General features: G+C 29.6%; 3 protein-coding genes across 3 annotated transcripts; 2 read left to right on the top strand and 1 right to left on the bottom strand.

Annotated features, from left to right (window-relative positions):
* Positions 1 to 150: 150 nt before the first annotated feature.
* LOC122632354 lies at positions 151 to 18120 on the bottom strand. Its single transcript, XM_043819062.1, has 14 exons — positions 17561 to 18120; positions 16604 to 16938; positions 16217 to 16386; positions 16034 to 16136; positions 15347 to 15642; positions 15036 to 15283; positions 14604 to 14952; positions 14330 to 14530; positions 13716 to 13979; positions 2092 to 2265; positions 1403 to 1621; positions 787 to 1035; positions 468 to 713; positions 151 to 373 (listed from the first exon to the last, which is right to left on the bottom strand). The coding sequence occupies exons 1-14, from the start codon at positions 17851 to 17853 to the stop codon at positions 224 to 226; spliced, it is 3297 nt and encodes a 1098-aa protein (XP_043674997.1). The 5' UTR covers positions 17854 to 18120; the 3' UTR covers positions 151 to 223.
* On the top strand, positions 4495 to 5410 carry LOC122632470 (odorant receptor 4-like). The gene is made up of 5 exons (XM_043819263.1): positions 4495 to 4591; positions 4698 to 4788; positions 4854 to 4990; positions 5147 to 5279; positions 5354 to 5410. Exons 1-5 carry the CDS (start codon positions 4503 to 4505, stop codon positions 5399 to 5401), a joined length of 498 nt encoding a protein of 165 aa, XP_043675198.1. The 5' UTR covers positions 4495 to 4502; the 3' UTR covers positions 5402 to 5410.
* LOC122632469 lies at positions 8810 to 11342 on the top strand. The gene is made up of 5 exons (XM_043819261.1): positions 8810 to 9213; positions 9281 to 9474; positions 9572 to 10091; positions 10202 to 10597; positions 11191 to 11342. The coding sequence occupies exons 1-5, from the start codon at positions 9043 to 9045 to the stop codon at positions 11203 to 11205; spliced, it is 1296 nt and encodes a 431-aa protein (XP_043675196.1). The 5' UTR covers positions 8810 to 9042; the 3' UTR covers positions 11206 to 11342.
* Positions 18121 to 19294: the final 1174 nt, after the last annotated feature.

Genomic DNA, 19294 nt, shown 5'->3' on the forward strand with positions numbered 1-19294 from the left:
CTTTTTTGTTTTTTACATTTGTTAAATCTAAGATTTTATATATATATATATATATATCGAAATCATTTTTTAATTCACAATAATAAAAGTTTTTTTCTTTTACATATTATATATAAATAAATAAATAAATAAAATAAAATTGTGTATATATGTTAAAAGTAAACACGTAAAAAGAGACGAGAAATGATCTAATTAATGCGTCCAATTTAGAAAAAAGTTTTCTTCAAATGTTTTCCCAGGGTGCTTTAAATCTACATTTTCCTATTGGCTCAGCATATACTGCCTTTGTAATTTCAGTTAATTCTGGCCACGGATCGGCTTTTGCTAGTTCTGCCTCGGCGTCCACTTCTTTGTATATTTCTTTTCGTATTTCCTGGTATAATAAGAATTAAAAATTAGAATATCAGATTATAAATGTTAGTGTTATTATATATCTTTAATATATATGTGTATATATATATACATACATCAGTTTCGTTTTGAGTTTTCAGTCCGTTATCAACGAGAAGTTTTGTAAAAAGCAAGATGGGATCTTGTTCAGTTTGTACAGATTTAATTTCATCTCTGGTACGATATCCAACACCAGGATCGCTCATGCTATGTCCATAATAACGATAAGTATCTACTTCTAAGATAATTGGACCATTACGAATTGCATAATCTCTGGCAAATATTACAGCTTCTCGAACGTCAATTACTCTCATTCCGTTAACCTAGATAATAAATTATTATTAATATTGATTTCGATTGCTTAAGATTCCAAGGTAATAATGGAAGTAAGATCACCTTTATACCAGGTATTAAATCACCGCGAGTATAAAACTTTGTGTTAGCTGAATGACGATGGAGTTGTGTACCCATGGCATACTGATTATTCTCACAGATATATATGGCCGGGAGATTCCATAATTTGGCCATATTCCATACCTCGTATATCTGACCTTGAGAGCTTGCACCATCACCGTACAATGAAATTGATACTGCGTCAGTGCCGTTATATTTATGGGCAAATGCGAGACCTGTACCTATCGGTACCTTTAACATATAAAACATTTTTATTAGGATTTTTCACCCTCGTTTTTTTAACTCATAATTATTACGTTGTATAGTCCAACTATGTTTGATGAACTCATCGAAATGAAAGAATAAGAAAGATCAAAATGACTTGCATTTTTTTCCCAAAACCTGATCTATGTGAATATTTTGGAAGATAAAGAGGGAAAAAGATTTATTTTTATTGACAACCATATTTATCCAAGATTACATAAATATTTAAATAAAATCTTTCAAATTGAGGCAAACGAAAACAATATAAAAAAAAATGTTATTTAATAATAATTTTTTATTAAATAATAATGCGTTCTTTAGTCAATAGTAATATTTTTTCTATTAACTTATTCACCTGTCCACCGACGATTCCTTCACCTCCATAAAAGTTTGGTGCGTACATATGCATCGATCCACCTTTGCCTTTAGAAATACCAGTTTTTCGTCCCATTAATTCTGCCATAACCGAACGAACATTTCCACCGAAGAGAAAAGCGAAAGCATGACAGCGATAAGCTGTTATTACATTATCATTGTCCTTTAATGCCACTTTGCAGCCGACTGCAACAGCTTCCTACCAATATTCACAAACAAGAATTATTACATATATTATTATATTGAATCATATAATGTCACATCACCTTCATCTACAAATTTTTTAATATTAACTCTCTACAATGCCATGTGATTACTATTGACAAACTTAATTATTATTTAATATTCGAAGTTCTATATCCTTTTTAAATGTAAGTCATTAATATAGTATAACTTAGTAAAGTATAACTTGGTAAATTTATTGAATTATATAAATAATAATGTATAGTAGATTAGAAATATTTGTTTATAAAACCAATAGGATCAGATTTGAATATACCTTTTAAAATCAGATACCCGGAGAGAGTATAGTATTATAATATATAGTTAATATGTAATAATACTTATATAATACCTTTTCTTCTCTTTTCGAAAAATCGTTCACAGTAAAATACGAGGGATCAAAAATTTCTGATAAAAAAAAAAATGATTCGATTGCTTCGAACTCACTTGACCAGCGTATAAATGACAGAATCCATTGATCAATCGCATCCTGTACATTTCAGCTATTTTATTTTCCATTCTTCGAATATAGTGCATTGTTCTCAAAATATAAGTGGCATCCTCATCGTTCAACGTTGTCTGTTGCGGTGGTCCTTTCTCTAATCTGTAGAGATCATAATTCTGTAAATAAGCAAAAAAACTACTGTTAATCGAATTGGACAGCTTCGCCGATGGCACGTACAGCAACATTATCAACCCAAATAACAATGTCGAGATCTCGAGTAACCCCTTTGACCCATGTGTCAATTTGTAAGATGAAATTTTGATTGAATTTAAGATTCGTCAATGACGCAAGCATACCATTTCTACGGTCGTTTCTTTTGCCATGCCACAATTGAGCGATAAAAACCATGACTTGTTTATAAGTAAACGCATATTTTTTAGACGATTATTTAACTGAGAATACATCTTTACTCTCTTAAACAGATCTCTTTTAAATGCTTCAAAAGTATAATTTCATTGGCAAATTAATACTTGTTATATGTATACGTGGATAATAATTGATCATCTAACCATGAAAAATGTATACCATGAAAAAACTGTTTACTATAGTTAGAATTTATTCTCATTGATTTGTAAAGAATGGTAGAGGATCAATTTTTCTCTTTTCGTTTTTTTTTATATTAAAAAAAGAGTACTAATAATAACGAAAAGAAATGTACGAATCATGCTCTCTCTATATATATATATATGTAAATATCTTTTTTCGATATATCGAAGGAAATCAATTTTAAAACAATACCGATATAGAAATCGAGATATACGATAAAATAATACACAGACGTTTTTGTCATAATATTTGTCATTCTTTTTCGATCGCATAATAATATGTCTAAGTTTCAATTTATAATATAAATAAGCAAATAATTGTCAACAGTGCAATTTAATTCACACAAATCGAATAAGACGTTCCCCGTGACTAAACGATAAGATATGTCGCTTAGATCAATATTTTCACGTAAAAGGGAAGTGTTTGAGGAATTAATTATTCATCATAGCATGTTATCAAAGCGTGTAAATGCATACATCTGTATAATTATCGACATCCCTTGTGAGTCTTATTGTTACCAAGAGAATCCTAAATGACAAGACTATTATTAAACTGACTATGAGTAGTTCAATCAAGAATAGGGGATTTCTCTGTTAGTATATTCACGACATTCTATGAACGTGATGGATTTCTTTGACAGTCGTCCGTATGTGATCAATAAAGGCATGCTGTCCTTATTGGGCCAATGGCCTTATCAATCGATTAAAACAAAATACATCGGTTTGATAATTTTATTTTTATTAGCTGGAACACAAATTATAGCTAAGGTGCAAAATTTTCTTTATATATTACTCGAATAGAAAATCTTATGAAATAGATTAAAATAGATTAAAATGGTTTCTTTATCGTTTTAAATTATAAAGCGTTATTTTCAATGAGTACTTCAATTGAATTGTGTTTTTTTTTTTATTCTTTCCGATTTTTTACTACAGATATGCGCTACTATTGCTTCGTTTAACGAAATAAACGTTGTGCTAAATGATATGTCCCCATTGATTGCCGATTCAGTTGCAACAATACAATTAATAAACACTGCGATGAAAACGGAAAAGGTATTGAATTATTATATGGTATTGTTTATAGAGTAAATTCGATTTTAGTGTAATATGTTAGATACGTTAGTATTATTGTCGATTTATTTTAATTTGAAAATGAAGGAAAGGCAGACATAACTTTTGTTATTATGCGATTGAAGTTAATACAAAAGGGAAAATTGTTAACCACAGATGAGAGAACTTCTAAATCGTGTGCAAATAGATTATACTTTATTCACTACAGATGGTGAAATGAAAATTATACTGGAGTATGCCGAAGATGGAAGAAAATTTACTATTATTTATATAGGTAATTAAAACATTTGAGAAAATGTTCATAGAATATCTTTTTATCTTATGCATTTTTGATATTCATACGTCTGCCTTTTTGCAGGTTTTTTTCTTGTGTCAATGCTTATATTTACGATTCCACCATTGAAAGCTATTATTATAAGTAGCATAAACGGTACAATAGAACGACCATTTATTCATCATGTTGAATATTTTGTTGATTCTCGAAGATATTATTATCCTATTATATTGCACTCTTGTGTGACCATCTTTATCTGTGTTTACATAATCGTTACCGTCGACACAATGTTTGTGATATTGGTACAACATGCTTGTGCATTATTTAAAGCATTAGGGTAAAGTACTAATGTTTCATATAAAAACCATAATAATTAAATTTTTATGCATATGTATAAATATTCTTACAAGTATTACCTTACAGGTATCGATTAAGTCATATAACTGAAAATGGCGACGATACTATGATGATAGATTTCAATCCTTCGAAATTAAATGATAAATCTTATAGAAATATTTCTGAATGCGTTCGTAGACATCGAGATGCAATAGAGTTTGTAATATTTTAATTTAATAATACTTTCAACAAAATCAATATTATCTAAAATGTAAAGCTTGATCGTTTACATGTATTAAAAATATTTAATTCTTTTATAAAGGTTTGCCAAGCTTTTGGAATCTTATTATTCGACGTCCCTTTTTCTCCAAGCAGGATTTAACATGATTGAACTAAGTATCACAGTCTTTCAGGTATAGAATTAGGTTTCCATGTTTGTGGATAATCAATTGTAATTTTAACGAAAACTTATGTTTAGGCTACAACAAATGTTAACGAAACCAAGGAGCTTTTTCAACAAGTGTCTGTTTGTTACTCGACATTAACTCATATCTTGTTTCAATGTGTAAATGGTCAACGTGTTATTGATCATAGTGATCAAATGCAGGAGCATCTGTAAGTAGATATATTTTTTAATCCGTTCATTTTATATAATTTTAGTGCTTCAATTCTCTTTTCTTTTTTATTAAAATATAAATTGCTTCGAGATATAGACACGAAATGTTTAAGCAAAATGAAAAAGAAATTATCATTGATTTTCATGGATTACAGAATAAATATGAAATGGTATCGTACATCATTACGAACAAGAAGAGTGATCTATCTCATGCTAATTAGATCACGAGTATATTGTGTGTTAACTGCTGCAAAAATGTTTAACATGTCTATGGAAACATTCAGTACTGTAAGAATTATTGTTTCTTAAAAACCTTCTGTTAATATATATCCACAATAACATCAATTCTTTTTTTTTTCAAGATTGTCCGCACATCAATGTCATATTTCACCGTTTTACGCTCGGCTTAGTAATTTCGACAGTGATACATTGTTCATGGATTCTTAAAGTACATCATAATATTATATTTAAAAAAAAATGATATAGTAAAATATTAATGTGACATTCCTGGCTTTCTCTTTCTATATTTCAAAATTTATTTCACGTTTTCTTATTTAGATATACATTTTAATTGTAAGTAAAATAAGATTTAATAAAATTAGTATAGTGCATGTTAATAAACGATAATGATTGCTAAAAATAATAATTATTGCTTTGTAACAGATTTAAATTATGTGCACTTCCATAACTCCGATATAAATTATCTATTTTTAATTATTTAGTATAAAAGTATCAATTCTCTGATTCTATCCGTACGATATGTACAATAAATACAAACTTCTTTTCTATCACCATCATTAACTTCTGGATCAATATCAACAATTATTACAATGAATTGATTTTGACATACTATATAAATAGGAAACTAATTTGCTAGCAACTTATTTTGCACAAATCAAATGGGAACATTCTCTTCGTAACTGAACGATAAAATACGTCGCTTGGATTCTCACGTAAAAGGGAAATGATTGAGGTATTAATCATTCATTACAGACAAGCGTGTAAATGCAGACATCTGTATAATTATAGACATCCCTTGTGACTCTTATTGTTACCAAGAGAATCCTAAATGACAAAACTACTATTGAACTGCGTATACATAGTCCAATCAAGAAAAGGGGATTTTTCTCTTAGTGTATTCTCGACAATCTATGAACATGATGGATTTCTTTGACGGTCGTCACTACACGATCAATAAAGGCACACTATCCTTATTAGGCCAATGGCCTTATCAATCGATTAGAAAAAAATACATTGGTTTAGTGATTTTATTTCTATTGACAGGAACACAAATTATTGCTAAGGTAGATTTTTATATATATATATATATTATTCGAATAGAAAATCTTACGAAATAAATTTGGACAATTTTTTTTTTGACGTATAAAATTATAAAACATTATTTAAATATAATTATATTTTCTTCGAATCTTTACTACAGATATGCGCCATTATAACTTCATTTAATGATATAAACGTTGTACTAGATGACATGGCATCACTAATTGCCGATTTTACTGCAATAATCAAATTAATTAATGTTTCAGTTCAAAGGAAAAAGGTATATAATTAATGTATGATATTATTTCACCAGTAAAATGTATTTTTTTCTGTTATATCTGTATAACTTAGAAAAATAATTATGAGCAGTTTCGTTAGTATTATTCACTTAAATTTTGTGTGAAAATAAAAGAAAAATATATATTACCTAATATACTATTGAAGTAAATATATCATAAACGTCTAAATAAAAAATTGTTAACTACAGATGAAAGTACTTCTAAATCGTATGAAAACAGATTATGCTTTATTCACTACAGATGGTGAAATGGAAATTATGGTGGAATATGCCGAGAATGGAAGAAAATTTACTATTGTGTACATAGGTAATTGAGGCATTTGAAAATGGTTGTAACACATTTTTTATACACCATGTTTATGCGTCTTTTCGCAGGTATTTTTTTTGTGTCAATGCTACAATTTATGATTCCACCATTGAAATCAATTATTTTGAGTAGCATGAATGGAACGAGTGAACGACCATTGATACACCACGTTGAATATTTTGTAGATCCTCAAAAATACTATTATCTTATTATTTTTCAATCTTATGCGATTATCTTTATCTGTGCTTTTACTATCGCTACGATGGATACAATGTTTGTGGTTTTTGTGCAACATGCTTGTGGATTATTTACAACATTAGGGTAGAATTTTTGTTATTCGATATAAAATCTGTATAACAAGAAGATTATCATAAAAATTTATAAAAAATAAAATATTAAAAAATATTTTATTATATGATAATAAGGAATAATTGTTGCAGGTATCAACTTCGTCGTATAGTCGACAATAATGTTTTGTTGATAAATTTGTATCCTTTGAAATCAAATGATAAGTTTTATAAAAATATTTCTGAATGCGTTCGCAGACATCAAGAAGCTATACAGTTCGTAATTTTACCATATTTCTATTTAAAAGAATGTTATATTATTTATATATGAAATGGTAATGAGATAATTTGAAATTAATAAGAGTACTGACTTTTTCTATGAAGATTTACTGATCTATTGGAATCATTTTACTCCACGTCCATTTTTCTCTACTCGGGAATTAGCATAATTGGAATGAGTGTTTCTGGTCTACGGGTATACAATTAAACTGTGATATAAAATACTTTAGAAAAGTAGAGATTATGTTCCATGCGAAATTTTAAAGTATATATTAATTTATATTAAAGCACAAATAAAATATAAAAAGAAATTCAAGAAATTAGAAGTAAAACTTATTTGTGTTCACATATAGAAATGATCGTCAAAAAGGATTGCCCATCGTACCAATCATTGCATAACATTATTGATTTTCATTATGTTGTGCATTGTTTAATACGATGTGCGTATTGGACGGTTGATATAAATTTTTCTACTATTTAATATCGAAACAATAATCTCAGAATACCGTGTTATAGAATGTTTGACTGTATTATAATATTATATGTTTAGGCTATTCTAAATGTCAACGAAACTAAACAATTTTTTCAACAAATATGTGTTTGTTGCACGACGTTATTTATTATTCTGTTTCAATGTGTGAATGGTCAACGACTAATTGATCATAGTGATCGAATGCACGAACATCTGTAAGTATTTAAAAGTTTTTATGAGTAAACTTGTTGCTTTTAGATGATTCAATACAGTCGAATTTATTTTGAATTCGGAATTAACTTGGTAGATAAAATCTTTCAGAGAATACGGATAAAAAATGATTACTATAATTTTTATCAATTACAGAATAAATACAGAATGGTACCAAACATCATTACGAGCAAGAAACGGAATCTATCTCATGTTAATTAGATCGCGAAAACCTTGTATGCTAACTGCTGCAAAAATGTTCAATGTATCCATGGAAACTTTTAGCTCTGTAAGAATTATTTTTTATAATTTTATATAAATGTGCTTTTGTACTAATTCCATGTCTTTTGTTTAAGATTGTTCGTACATCGATTTCATATTTCACTGTTTTGCGATCTATGCAATGAAATTTTAGAACATGAAATTTTATGACTGTTAAGATATAGAGTAACACACACAAAAATTATTTTTACAAAAATAATATTGTCGAAAATTTGTCATATATAGTTTTCCCTGTAAATTTCTGATATTTTCAGATACTTATATAGTAAAAAATATCAATGAATCGTTATATTAAAATTTTTGATTTTTATAAAATTCCAATGACACAGTAGAAATATACTTTTATTTTAAATTTTAAAAATCGGTCAAATCAATAAGAAAATTATGAGAGATATCTTTACATATAAATAACATGAAGTTGTATAATTCCGAAAACGACAACTTCAACGATTTTCAGTCAACTTCATTTTTTGGTTTGTTTTTTAGGCTTTTAAAATTTGATTCAGTATATCCATAAAAAAAATTTATCTTAACCTTTTATTTTTACCATTTATTTGCGACAATGTTTCCTATATAAAAAGCTAATTGTAAAAGAAAAAAAAAAAGATAAGAAAAGTAAAAAAACAAATAACAGAATGAATCTTGACATAAACAAAAAGGTTTTGAATTTGGAGAAAATTGGTAGAAAAATTTGTTCTGAATTACGAAATCTTCAGAAGGAACGAATTATACTTTCTCGAGAAGCTAAATGTCTTTTACGTGAATTTGAACGACAAGAAACACAACGAGATCATAGTAAAAATAAGGTGATCTTGTAATAAGATCGTTCAAACCATGCGATTTTGTGATTCTAACAATATGTATATTTCATAGAAAGATGATAATAAAGCTTGTAGTTGTGCAGTTTGGGAAAATGATTTAAAAATAGAGGATGAAAATGAGACAGAAGAATCTACGAAATTGATTACGCAGGACGATGAATCTTATAAAAATTTCTGCGATGAATGTTGCCAACGCTGCGTTCCAAGACATGATGACAATATAATTTACAAATGTTCATCTTACAGGTATGATAGTTCATTCAGTAACTAGATTTTCTCTTTTCTTTCTTTTTTTTTTTTTTTTTATAAAATTCGATGATACTCTCCTTTTAATTGTTCTCAGATATGATAAATTCGATGAACCATTTTATTGTAATCATCCTGTAAGAAATATTGATTACTCTGGTATCGGTGATAATGTTACGATTAAAGACGATGCTAATGGTGATAATAATCTTAATAATGCTAATGAGTTAATCAGATATTGCGAAACGTGTGCGATTAATCCTTCGTATTTGTACGACTTATGCCTGTTTTGTGAAAACGATAATATGAATGATACGCATATGTTATCGACTAATCACAAAGTTGATGTCAATGAGTCGAAAAAAGCTGGCATGAAAGAGATAAAAAGACAGAGAGGTGGAGGAGGAAAATCGGATTCAGAATCAATAATCGAAAAATTATCAAATTTATCGATCTGTGCTTGCGATTGTGATTTATGTGCTCTTCGAAACAAATATGGCGAAAAATCTCCTTGCCTCAAGAAAAGCGATGAAAACGATTGTTTTTCCGATATTGATACTGAAGATAACTTGTTATTAAATCAAGCGACGTACTTGGAATTGCCAGAAATTAGCCAAGTAACGATAACTTGAGTTTTTCGAGAAAAAAAAAAGGAAAATAAATTTACAATAAATTTCTATTTTCTTTTCACGTAGTGTAGCATCATTTATTATATTTTATTTTGTAGTATTGTAAAATCGACAAGTTACGAGAAGCATTAGAAAAATTGAAAAATCGCAATCATACATTGAGAAAATTATTAAAAAGTCAAGAATGTCTTATGAAGAATGCAAAATGTACACATTGTTCACTTCTTTTGAAACAGTACGACGATATGGATTGTGAAAAGGAATCCCAAACTCATCGAGATAATGGTAAAAAAGTTACGAACGATCTCGTCGCAATGGTAAAGATTCTCCAAAGCAAATGTCGAATCAAAGATGGAATGATCGTTGCTTTGGCAGACGAATTGAAAGGATTTGATAAATCCGAAAGAATCCAAAGAGTTCTTCAGAAATTGACCGAAATTGATCTCGATTGTCAGATCATTGATTTCGATCGTACAACATTATGGAAATATTTGGTATCTAAGATTGAATATTCTTACCTATATCGAAGGAAAAATATTGTTGCCAAGAAAGCATATCGAACCGAATTTACAATCGGTTTATTCATTCTGATCGTTCTTTTTCTTTCCAAAATTCAACTGTAACGATTTCGATGCACAGCCATGTTTTTTATTTGTACTATTAGCGACATCTGTCATTGAATACAGGAACGTCAAAGTACCTATTGTAACATGTTGCATAGATTTTTGCTGTTATCATCTTTCGATTATTGTTCTTTTAAAATTCCTTCGAAAAAACTCGCATACCATATTAGCTTTTCTATCAACGATAATTTTCCTTATTCTTATTTATATTATAATTATTATAATCCTGTTTTCATATGGCTCTTATTATGCATTTATGATGTATATAACATCGTCTCGATACTTTTATGATAGAGCCTATATCTTTTGCTATTTAATATCAAAATTAATATAAAAAAAAGAATTATTCATGAACCCATTAATATCAAACTAATTTTACCTATTTTTTCAAATTATTGATTTAAATAATATGGTTGATTCGTAATTACTATTTTATATCATTTACATATTGGATTTATTTATAGGAATGCGAAGAATAAACGAGATCGAACGACAAAAGAGAACTGTGCCTATGCTAATACTCATCATTACATCAACTATGGAAAATCTTCGACTAAAAACGATGAAAACAAATTTTGTTTACAAAATATAAAACTTCATTTATAATTACATCTCAATCCACATCAATTTATTAATCCGTGTTGATAAGATAATGATAGCGATTATAATATACTGCTTAAAAACAATTAGGCTTTTTTTTAACGAATCAACGAAAGAGTTAATTTGCTAATTATTTTCAGCAATGAGTTGTAATGTAATGTATGTATTTTTACGTATTATTAAACATTTTCTTTTACATCGTATGAAAATAAATGAAGATTTTATGTTTTAAATACGTAAGCTTTCCAATAGAACATTTTATTTAATCTATAAATACATGTTCTTCATAAAACATGTTCAATATTCAATGGATTCTCTTCCAACATTGTTATTATCTATATTATTGATAAAAATATATGGAAATCCTAGTGTATGTTCAACGAGAGTTTCTAAAGGACTTTTCAATGGAATCTGCCATTGATTTCTAATAGAATTGGAATGATGATAACGTCTAGCAACTCTTTCAAAATTTTTTTAAATTTCTTGATCTTCTAAAATATGTAAAGGAGGTGGCTTATCTTGTTCTGTAAGAATACTATCAAAGGACGTACGTTGGGTTGCCCTAATTAATGCAGACTTTCTTAATGCTGTACTGGATAAAAATCTTTGTGATTCCTTATCATTACCTTCTTGCCTAAAATAATAAAAGTTGGAGAATATTGAATTGATTAAATAAGTCATGTTAGTGTTTTCAGTATTTTATATCTATGTATATATTTATATACTATTAGATTAGCTACTAAATGATATCAAAATCTATAATATTTTATATCTAAATAAACAACGATAATATTTATTATTACAAATTTTAAACAATCCAATACTATACTATATTATACTATATTGGTATTTTATACCATAAAATATATTATATAGCCAATAAATAATGTTAGAATTTTTAGTTAATAAATAGTAGTACTTTTAATAAAAAGTACTAATATTTATTAACATATAAAAATACTAAAATTTCCGACATTATTTATTGGACAAATGCAATAATATTATCTTTGTAAAGCAAATATGTATCTGTGTGTGTTTTTGTATGTTATATTAAAATATATAAAATAATTTACTTTTTTAACGATACAACGTTATAGCGTTTATTCGAAGAACTCGGTTGATCCCAAGCATCCATTTCTGATATTGTTAAAATATCGAATGAATCGGATTTTCTTTTTTTTATCGCTCTTTGCCGTAAAGTATTGGTTTTGTTGTAAGGTAAGAACACTTTACTGGAGATCTGTTTCAACGATGGATTTAAAGTAAATAATGTAAAAAGAAAAATTGATAACAATTTGCTTACCGTTCGATATTTTCGAGAGACAACTTTATCCTTAATGGAAGTCAAAGCTGAGGATATTCGTTCATCCGTACTTTTTCGTGTTTTTCGTGTTTCATGTTCGTTCGAACTTCGTGAGATTTCACCAATTGATTGAAGTGTTCGAAAGGATCGAAAAATTGAACCCAAAGGTTTTGAAAGACCATCGCAGGTGATAGCGGATGTCTATCATTTAAAATTAGAAAAAATATATACTTGTAAAGGAATTATGTGCTATGTTCAAATTATATGTATATGTGCGTGTCAATATACATTTATAAAATAAAAAAAATAAATATATCATTTTTTTCTGTGCTATATCAAGCTATGAATATATATTTTATATAATATATAAACAACAATGATGATGATGATGATGATGATGAAGATGATAACACGTAGTATCATTTTTATAATATCAACGAATGTAATTTTCTTTTACGAAAAGTAAGAGAACGCGTAAAAAGAAGAACACGTCTTTTAGGAATTCGTATTAAATCTCTGTCTATCTTCGATCTCGATAAAACGATATTTCTTTTATGCGAAGTATAAAGAAATCGACGTGTAAACGGATCAGTTCGCATAGCTCGGAATTCCGAGCATATCTGTGCATGTTCTGAACGAAGGAAGAATGCTATAGCTTCCTTCCACCATCGACGAATATCCCTTTTCTTAATGGTCCGTATTCGTGACGAAGAGTAACTCTCATAATATGCAAAATGTCGCATGAATCGAGAACACAATTTTCTCGTGTGTCGTAGAATCGAGGAATGTGTTGGCGCTGTTAATCGATCGATGTCGATCTGCGACACATAGATAAGTACATAAGTATTTTTATACACTCTACTTTTTTCTTTTCCTTTTTTTTTTTTTTTTTTTTTAACTAGAGATCAATCGTATTTAACCCTTTACATTCTACAGACAATCTTTTACTATAATATATCAGTATTTTTTAAGACATTTTTTTGTGGTACCATTAGTATCGAAAATTAAAGAATACAAAATATGTATACCAACGTAGCAATGCCTATGGAATACAAAGGGTTAATTTTTGTTAACACATCAACGTACCTTACGTTTAACACGGTGAACATGAGAAGTCTGAACGATCGGTTGAGTTTGCGTTACAGTCGATTTCGATGTACTCTGTTCTTTATCCGTGTCACCAAAAAGACCTTTCGATTCTGCTACTTTGATCATAAACAAAGAATCAAATTGCATTATTTCCTTTCGCTTAATCACAGTTATAAAACATCCTGGCTCTAATGTCTGAGTACTATCCTTATTATAGACTTCGTCGAAAGTTTGAATTTCGAATAGATCGCTCTTCGGTACCTAAAATTTTTGTCATCGATTATCGTTAATCCTTTTGTGCTCTTATATCGAATTTAATTCGATATCACGTTTCGTTCCAGCCAAGTCTATCAAAGCGAAGTATATCGAATTTCTCGATTTCAAATTATAAATACTTTATATAGATATTGTCATATTAGCTAAGTGATAATAATATTTAATAGTAATTTACAATATTTTTTTAATATTATTTCAATACTGACCGAAAATGGTCAACTTAGCAGATCGGTTAGAACGAAACACCGAGAATAATTCAGACCCGCAAAGGATTAAAGGGATTTAAAGAAATAAATAATATTTTATAAAAGAGACGAAAATAGCAACGATCTTACGTTTATGTTATCATATCTCGTAGAAGATGGTATTTTGCTTTCTTCGTGTTGATTTATCTTTTCTGTATGAGACGAGTCAGTAATAGAAGATTCTTCCTCGAATTCATCGTTCGAACTTTTGCTTTGTAGGGAATGCTTCGTCAAAGTTTTGATGATAGTATTCTGTCCTTGTTTTTCCTTCAATAAAGCTTTCCTCTTCGGCTAATCATACCAGAGACACGATTATAAAATGTGTGAAAAATTAAGCTAGTGATAGCGTTAGAAAAATTCTTACCAGACATTCGCGAATATATTTTTCGGTAGCCATTTGATTAACATAATCGACAACTTGTTGTACCATTTTAGTTGTTTCGGAGGGTAAAACAGTATGTACTTCGTATATTAGAAATTGTACGTTTGGTCTTGTTAAAGCATATTTCAAAGTAGTCAATTGTTCGATTAAAACGGCACGAGTTTTAGAAAATTCGTCGTCAGTATTTGTCAATGATTCCAATAACTTCGTATCACCACCTCGAGCAACCACGAGATCAACGATATCCTTGACACCGATATAACTGGACGGTGGTGTAGCTAAAACAACGGTTGCTCTATCTATTTCAACTGATGGGGGTGGTGAGATATATCTGAAATTATCCTTCGAAATAAGTTCAGTTTTTCGATCATTTTCAAAATCATTTTAAACCATTCTCTTTAACAAATACATTACTTTTCCGAGAATACTCGACATTGTTGCAACGTAATTCCAAGCTTCTTCAAATACTCCTCGTATTCGTAACGACGATCACCCGTGCCAAAGGCTAAAAGTCTACCAGCACCTTCTACATTTGATAAAAGTTCTGCTAAATATCCTGTATGACGAGGTGCTACCGAATGAGTTAAGACTACAGGACCACATAGTCGACCTATTCGCATGGCTAGAGCTATGGCAGCTGCTCCAAGACATAATGATCGTTCCTATAGAAACCATATAATAGAGAATTAAAAAAATCATTTTGTAATACGATTTTAATTACTTACCAAAAATATAAATCGATGTTCACGAACGAGATTAGAACAAGCAATCCTCTCTCGTATTTTTTCGTGTACGTTTATTACTTTCGGACAAAACGAATCGAAAACGTAAGTATTCTCGTCCAATTCCGCAACTTCACAATTTTCACAAAGTTCTAATCCAACTTCTTTTGATAATTCCTTGATCAGTTCGATCCTATTTATGGTACCATTCGATGTGTTGATCCATCCAGAAGCAATAGTATCTCCTTCGGACCAAACAATACCTTCGCCAGTACGCAGATGTTTCGGCAATAGTTTATCTATTTATATTATCTTTGAGATAAATATGTTCATTCACATTGAAAGAGATTTATTGTGCAGAACTGAGGAGAAGCCCTTCCCTAGAAGGAATGCGGATCTAATTAGTTGAAACGGCCGGTTGCTGCTCCACAACTTGGCATAGACGTTCAAGTGTTAAATACTATTTATTAAACATAATAACCAACATAAACATGGAAATCCTATGACTATATGTCACTAGAGATTCTACTCTATGGACTTGAAGAGCTTCAAAGTTGGAAATGGATGGAACAGACGAAAAACTCCTCTTAACTTCGTACCGTCACGGGGGCAAACTTCTGAGCTCTGCACAGTACTTACTTACTATCATAACTTTGAATATATTCTTATGACTATAGAAATACAATTTACCAAGTGTAAGTGCTGATCCAGCTATTCGCAAACGAGATATACTGGCTGCTAAATGTGTCCTAACTTCTAAAAGAGCATTCTCGATATCTTTCAAGCCAACCGTCTTAACGATGCATCAGAGAATAAAAATAAATTCTTAAAGAACAAGATTAACAAATTTCATTGATAATTTACCCGTCGTACCTTAAAAATTTGATCACGTGCCTTTATAGTAACGATATCACCACGTCTGGAAAATTTTCTTCCTTGCATATCGTACAACAATAACCAAACGATCCTTTCACGATTTTTCAATGCCTGATTCCGAGACCAGAATCCAACATCCTGCAGAACGTAATTCAGAACATTTCTATCTAAAAAAAGAAGAACAATATATAATATATACATCAGTATCTATATGCTATATTTCGAAAAGTAAAGTCGATACGGTAAAACCAATCCTATTTTTAAAACAAATCCAAATATATCCAAGAATAAGTTTAAAATTTAGAATTTAATTCTAAATTAAAAAAGAAACAAATTTAGAAGTTAGATATAAACTGTTGGTCTTTTCCTAGTTAGACAACTTACATCTTAAAACATCGTACACAAGTCCAAATACACGTCGCATCTCAGCTTCGTTGGCATAACAAGGCTGAGTTTTTTCTTCTTCAAGAACTTTAGCTGCTAATAGGATATCTTCGATTCGCCATCCCGGTTCGATGTAAGTTTCCGTCATAGAACCATTAGAACTAAACGTAGCGCACAAACTAGTCGTATCTTCTTCCTTCAAGATCTTCGCCTTCACAATTCGTTCTAATTTTCCTGGACTCCATTCGTAATCCTGGGGATCCCTTAATTTCGTTTCCTTTTCATCTTTTCTTCTTGTTTCCACCATTATTGAGGATGTAGAAATTAATTTGCATCAGAGTCTATGTATTACATTAATCAAACTTTTTAGAGACGATTTTATCTTCTCTAAAAAGATACGCGGTTAGAGTTCATACTTAAAAAAAAAAAAAAAAAAAAAAAAAAGAATTTCAATTCATGTACTATAAGTTATCTTTAATCGACTGACCCGAATTTTTTAATGAGTCAAACTTAAAAATGTAGAAAAATACTGGTTATTACTACACTAACCTGTAATGTATTTATACTATTGCGATTCGTATTTTATTTAAAATACGGAATCGATATGAATGAGTTTCCAACATTTTTAAAATGATTCGAACGATCGAGAATTAATTGAACGAACGGTTAATTATTATCTTAAGGGAAAATTGTGTTATGTGACCACGCAGCTAGAAACTTATTCATAATGACAGATGGGACATAGTTGACAGCATAAATTGTATGCGTGTGATGATAAACAATACATAAACGTCGAAAGAAAAATATAATTCTGCATTCTACTTCATTTCTTAAGTGTCATGTTTTATAAATGTTTCTTTCTTCCACTCTCTCTCTCTCTCTCTCTCTCTCTCTCTCTTTCTTATCGTAGATATGTGCGTATGTGATTAATTACTAAATGAAAGTATACATCCTTACTCTAATCCGATTATTTTGATGTCTTTTTCTCGTTGTAATTCGACCAGTGTGTAATAAACTCGATGGCGCCATTGCGTATTGCTGGGTAAAATCAAATCGTTCAATTCCTTGTTACGTTGTTCCTCTTCCACATAACAAAGCCGTGGTATCCAGTGTACAATAATAAGTCGAAAAATGTTCGCATAAACATCGAACATATTCGCTTTACGAGTATTGCTGGATGTTTTAATCGAATCGACGACCTTGAAATCCGATTCATCTTTCGATTTTTCGGAACGAATCGTTGCGGACATTAAATTTGAATAAAACAAAAAATGGAATGTATTTGCGTCGAAGAAAAAAAGAAAAAGTAGATGTTCAAGGCTCTTCGAATGGAAGTGAACTGAAGAAAAAAGTTGTCGTTTCTGTCGTAGACAATTCGCTTCGTAACATCGCGTGTCACGGTAACATCTTCCATGAATTCGGGTCTCGCTGTTACACGAGCTAGCGAATAATCATCTAACTCGAAGGAACGTAACATATTCATGCTACGGCTTATGCATTTTTCATAGTATATACGTTTTAATCGATAAAACGATCAGGCATCGTTTTATCGATCCTGTCCTCTTTCTTGTATACAGATGACTCGAGACATTTTGTAACAGGATCATTCGTAAAATTTATATTGTCGACATATAGCCAGTTGTTCTATCGTCATCGAAAAAGAAAAGTTCAGTGATATAGCATGAGTTCAATGTCTCGGATATCGTGACAGAATATTACTTTTACCAAGCGATACTTGATGCAATATCTCATGCGATGCATACATTTTGTACTCACTTTGACGGACGCAGTCGTCGTTTATACGATCAATTTGAAAATATCAGCTAGTTACGAAATCTTACATAATTTACGCAAATGTACGGTTATACTGAAGATTGCTAGAGAAACAAGAGTTACTTGATCATCACATTATTCGATGATTTACAAGGAATACCTAATATCTTGTAGACGTATCTTTTGAGAGTGTACGTATATAATCACCAAGAGTGATTATTGCTCCATAAAACAAGACGATCTTTCTGATTCTCGATAACATTCAATCATATGATCTAAATAATGAATTGAGAAACGATGTGTTAAAATTATAAAATTATCCACGAAAACAAATTGGATATTAATATTAATTTATTAAACCTTGAGAATACAGTCACGTCTCGCTACTAATAGATCCATGGTCTCTGCTCATTGTACTAATCTGTTAATCGTCAGATCATTATTACTCGGTTTTTTTATGCATGATTTTGAATTTAGAATATTATGTAGAATTTATGTTTATAATCTACCTAAAAAAACATATACATGTACATAAAATATTTATAAATAGATGCAATTATATATATCATTACATCGTTTACGAAGAGAGGATCAGAAACCATTGGTATACTCTTCCCAATCATTGTATTTCTCATATCAAGTAAATCTAGATGATCATATAGAATCTAAAAATGTAGATTCTTCAAGATTTCTTTAGAAAATACATACCAATGTCAAAATTTACATAATAATTCTGTAATTGTATACTCATAATATATAAAATATTGGAATTTTTCATTATGTAAAAAAAAGATAAATTAATATTTTCCCAGAATAAGTCGACATTAAAAATTTTAATAGTAAATTTTATGATTTGATTTAATATTTTATTTTTAGTTGATATAAATTTTATTATTATCCTTTTGTTTTTAATTAATA

Source organism: Vespula pensylvanica, chromosome 10 (genome assembly GCF_014466175.1).
Source record: "Vespula pensylvanica isolate Volc-1 chromosome 10, ASM1446617v1, whole genome shotgun sequence".
NCBI lineage: Eukaryota > Metazoa > Arthropoda > Insecta > Hymenoptera > Vespidae > Vespula > Vespula pensylvanica.

Excerpts from the sequence above, each read along its gene's own strand:
- LOC122632470 (XM_043819263.1), top strand. The coding sequence starts at position 4,503 with ATGATGATAGATTTCAATCCTTCGAAATTAAATGATAAATCTTATAGA. Across the intron at positions 4,592-4,697 it reads AGACATCGAGATGCAATAGA|GTTTGCCAAGCTTTTGGAAT; the intron begins GTTTGTAATATT and ends TCTTTTATAAAG. Across the intron at positions 4,991-5,146 it reads GATCAAATGCAGGAGCATCT|AATAAATATGAAATGGTATC; the intron begins GTAAGTAGATAT and ends CATGGATTACAG.
- LOC122632469 (XM_043819261.1), top strand. The coding sequence starts at position 9,043 with ATGAATCTTGACATAAACAAAAAGGTTTTGAATTTGGAGAAAATTGGT. Across the intron at positions 9,214-9,280 it reads GAGATCATAGTAAAAATAAG|AAAGATGATAATAAAGCTTG; the intron begins GTGATCTTGTAA and ends TATATTTCATAG. Across the intron at positions 10,092-10,201 it reads AATTGCCAGAAATTAGCCAA|TATTGTAAAATCGACAAGTT; the intron begins GTAACGATAACT and ends TTTATTTTGTAG.
- LOC122632354 (XM_043819062.1), bottom strand. The coding sequence starts at position 17,853 with ATGTCCGCAACGATTCGTTCCGAAAAATCGAAAGATGAATCGGATTTC. Across the intron at positions 16,137-16,216 it reads CACGTGATCAAATTTTTAAG|ACGGTTGGCTTGAAAGATAT; the intron begins GTACGACGGGTA and ends TGCATCGTTAAG. Across the intron at positions 1,036-1,402 it reads AAGGAATCGTCGGTGGACAG|GTACCGATAGGTACAGGTCT; the intron begins GTGAATAAGTTA and ends TATATGTTAAAG.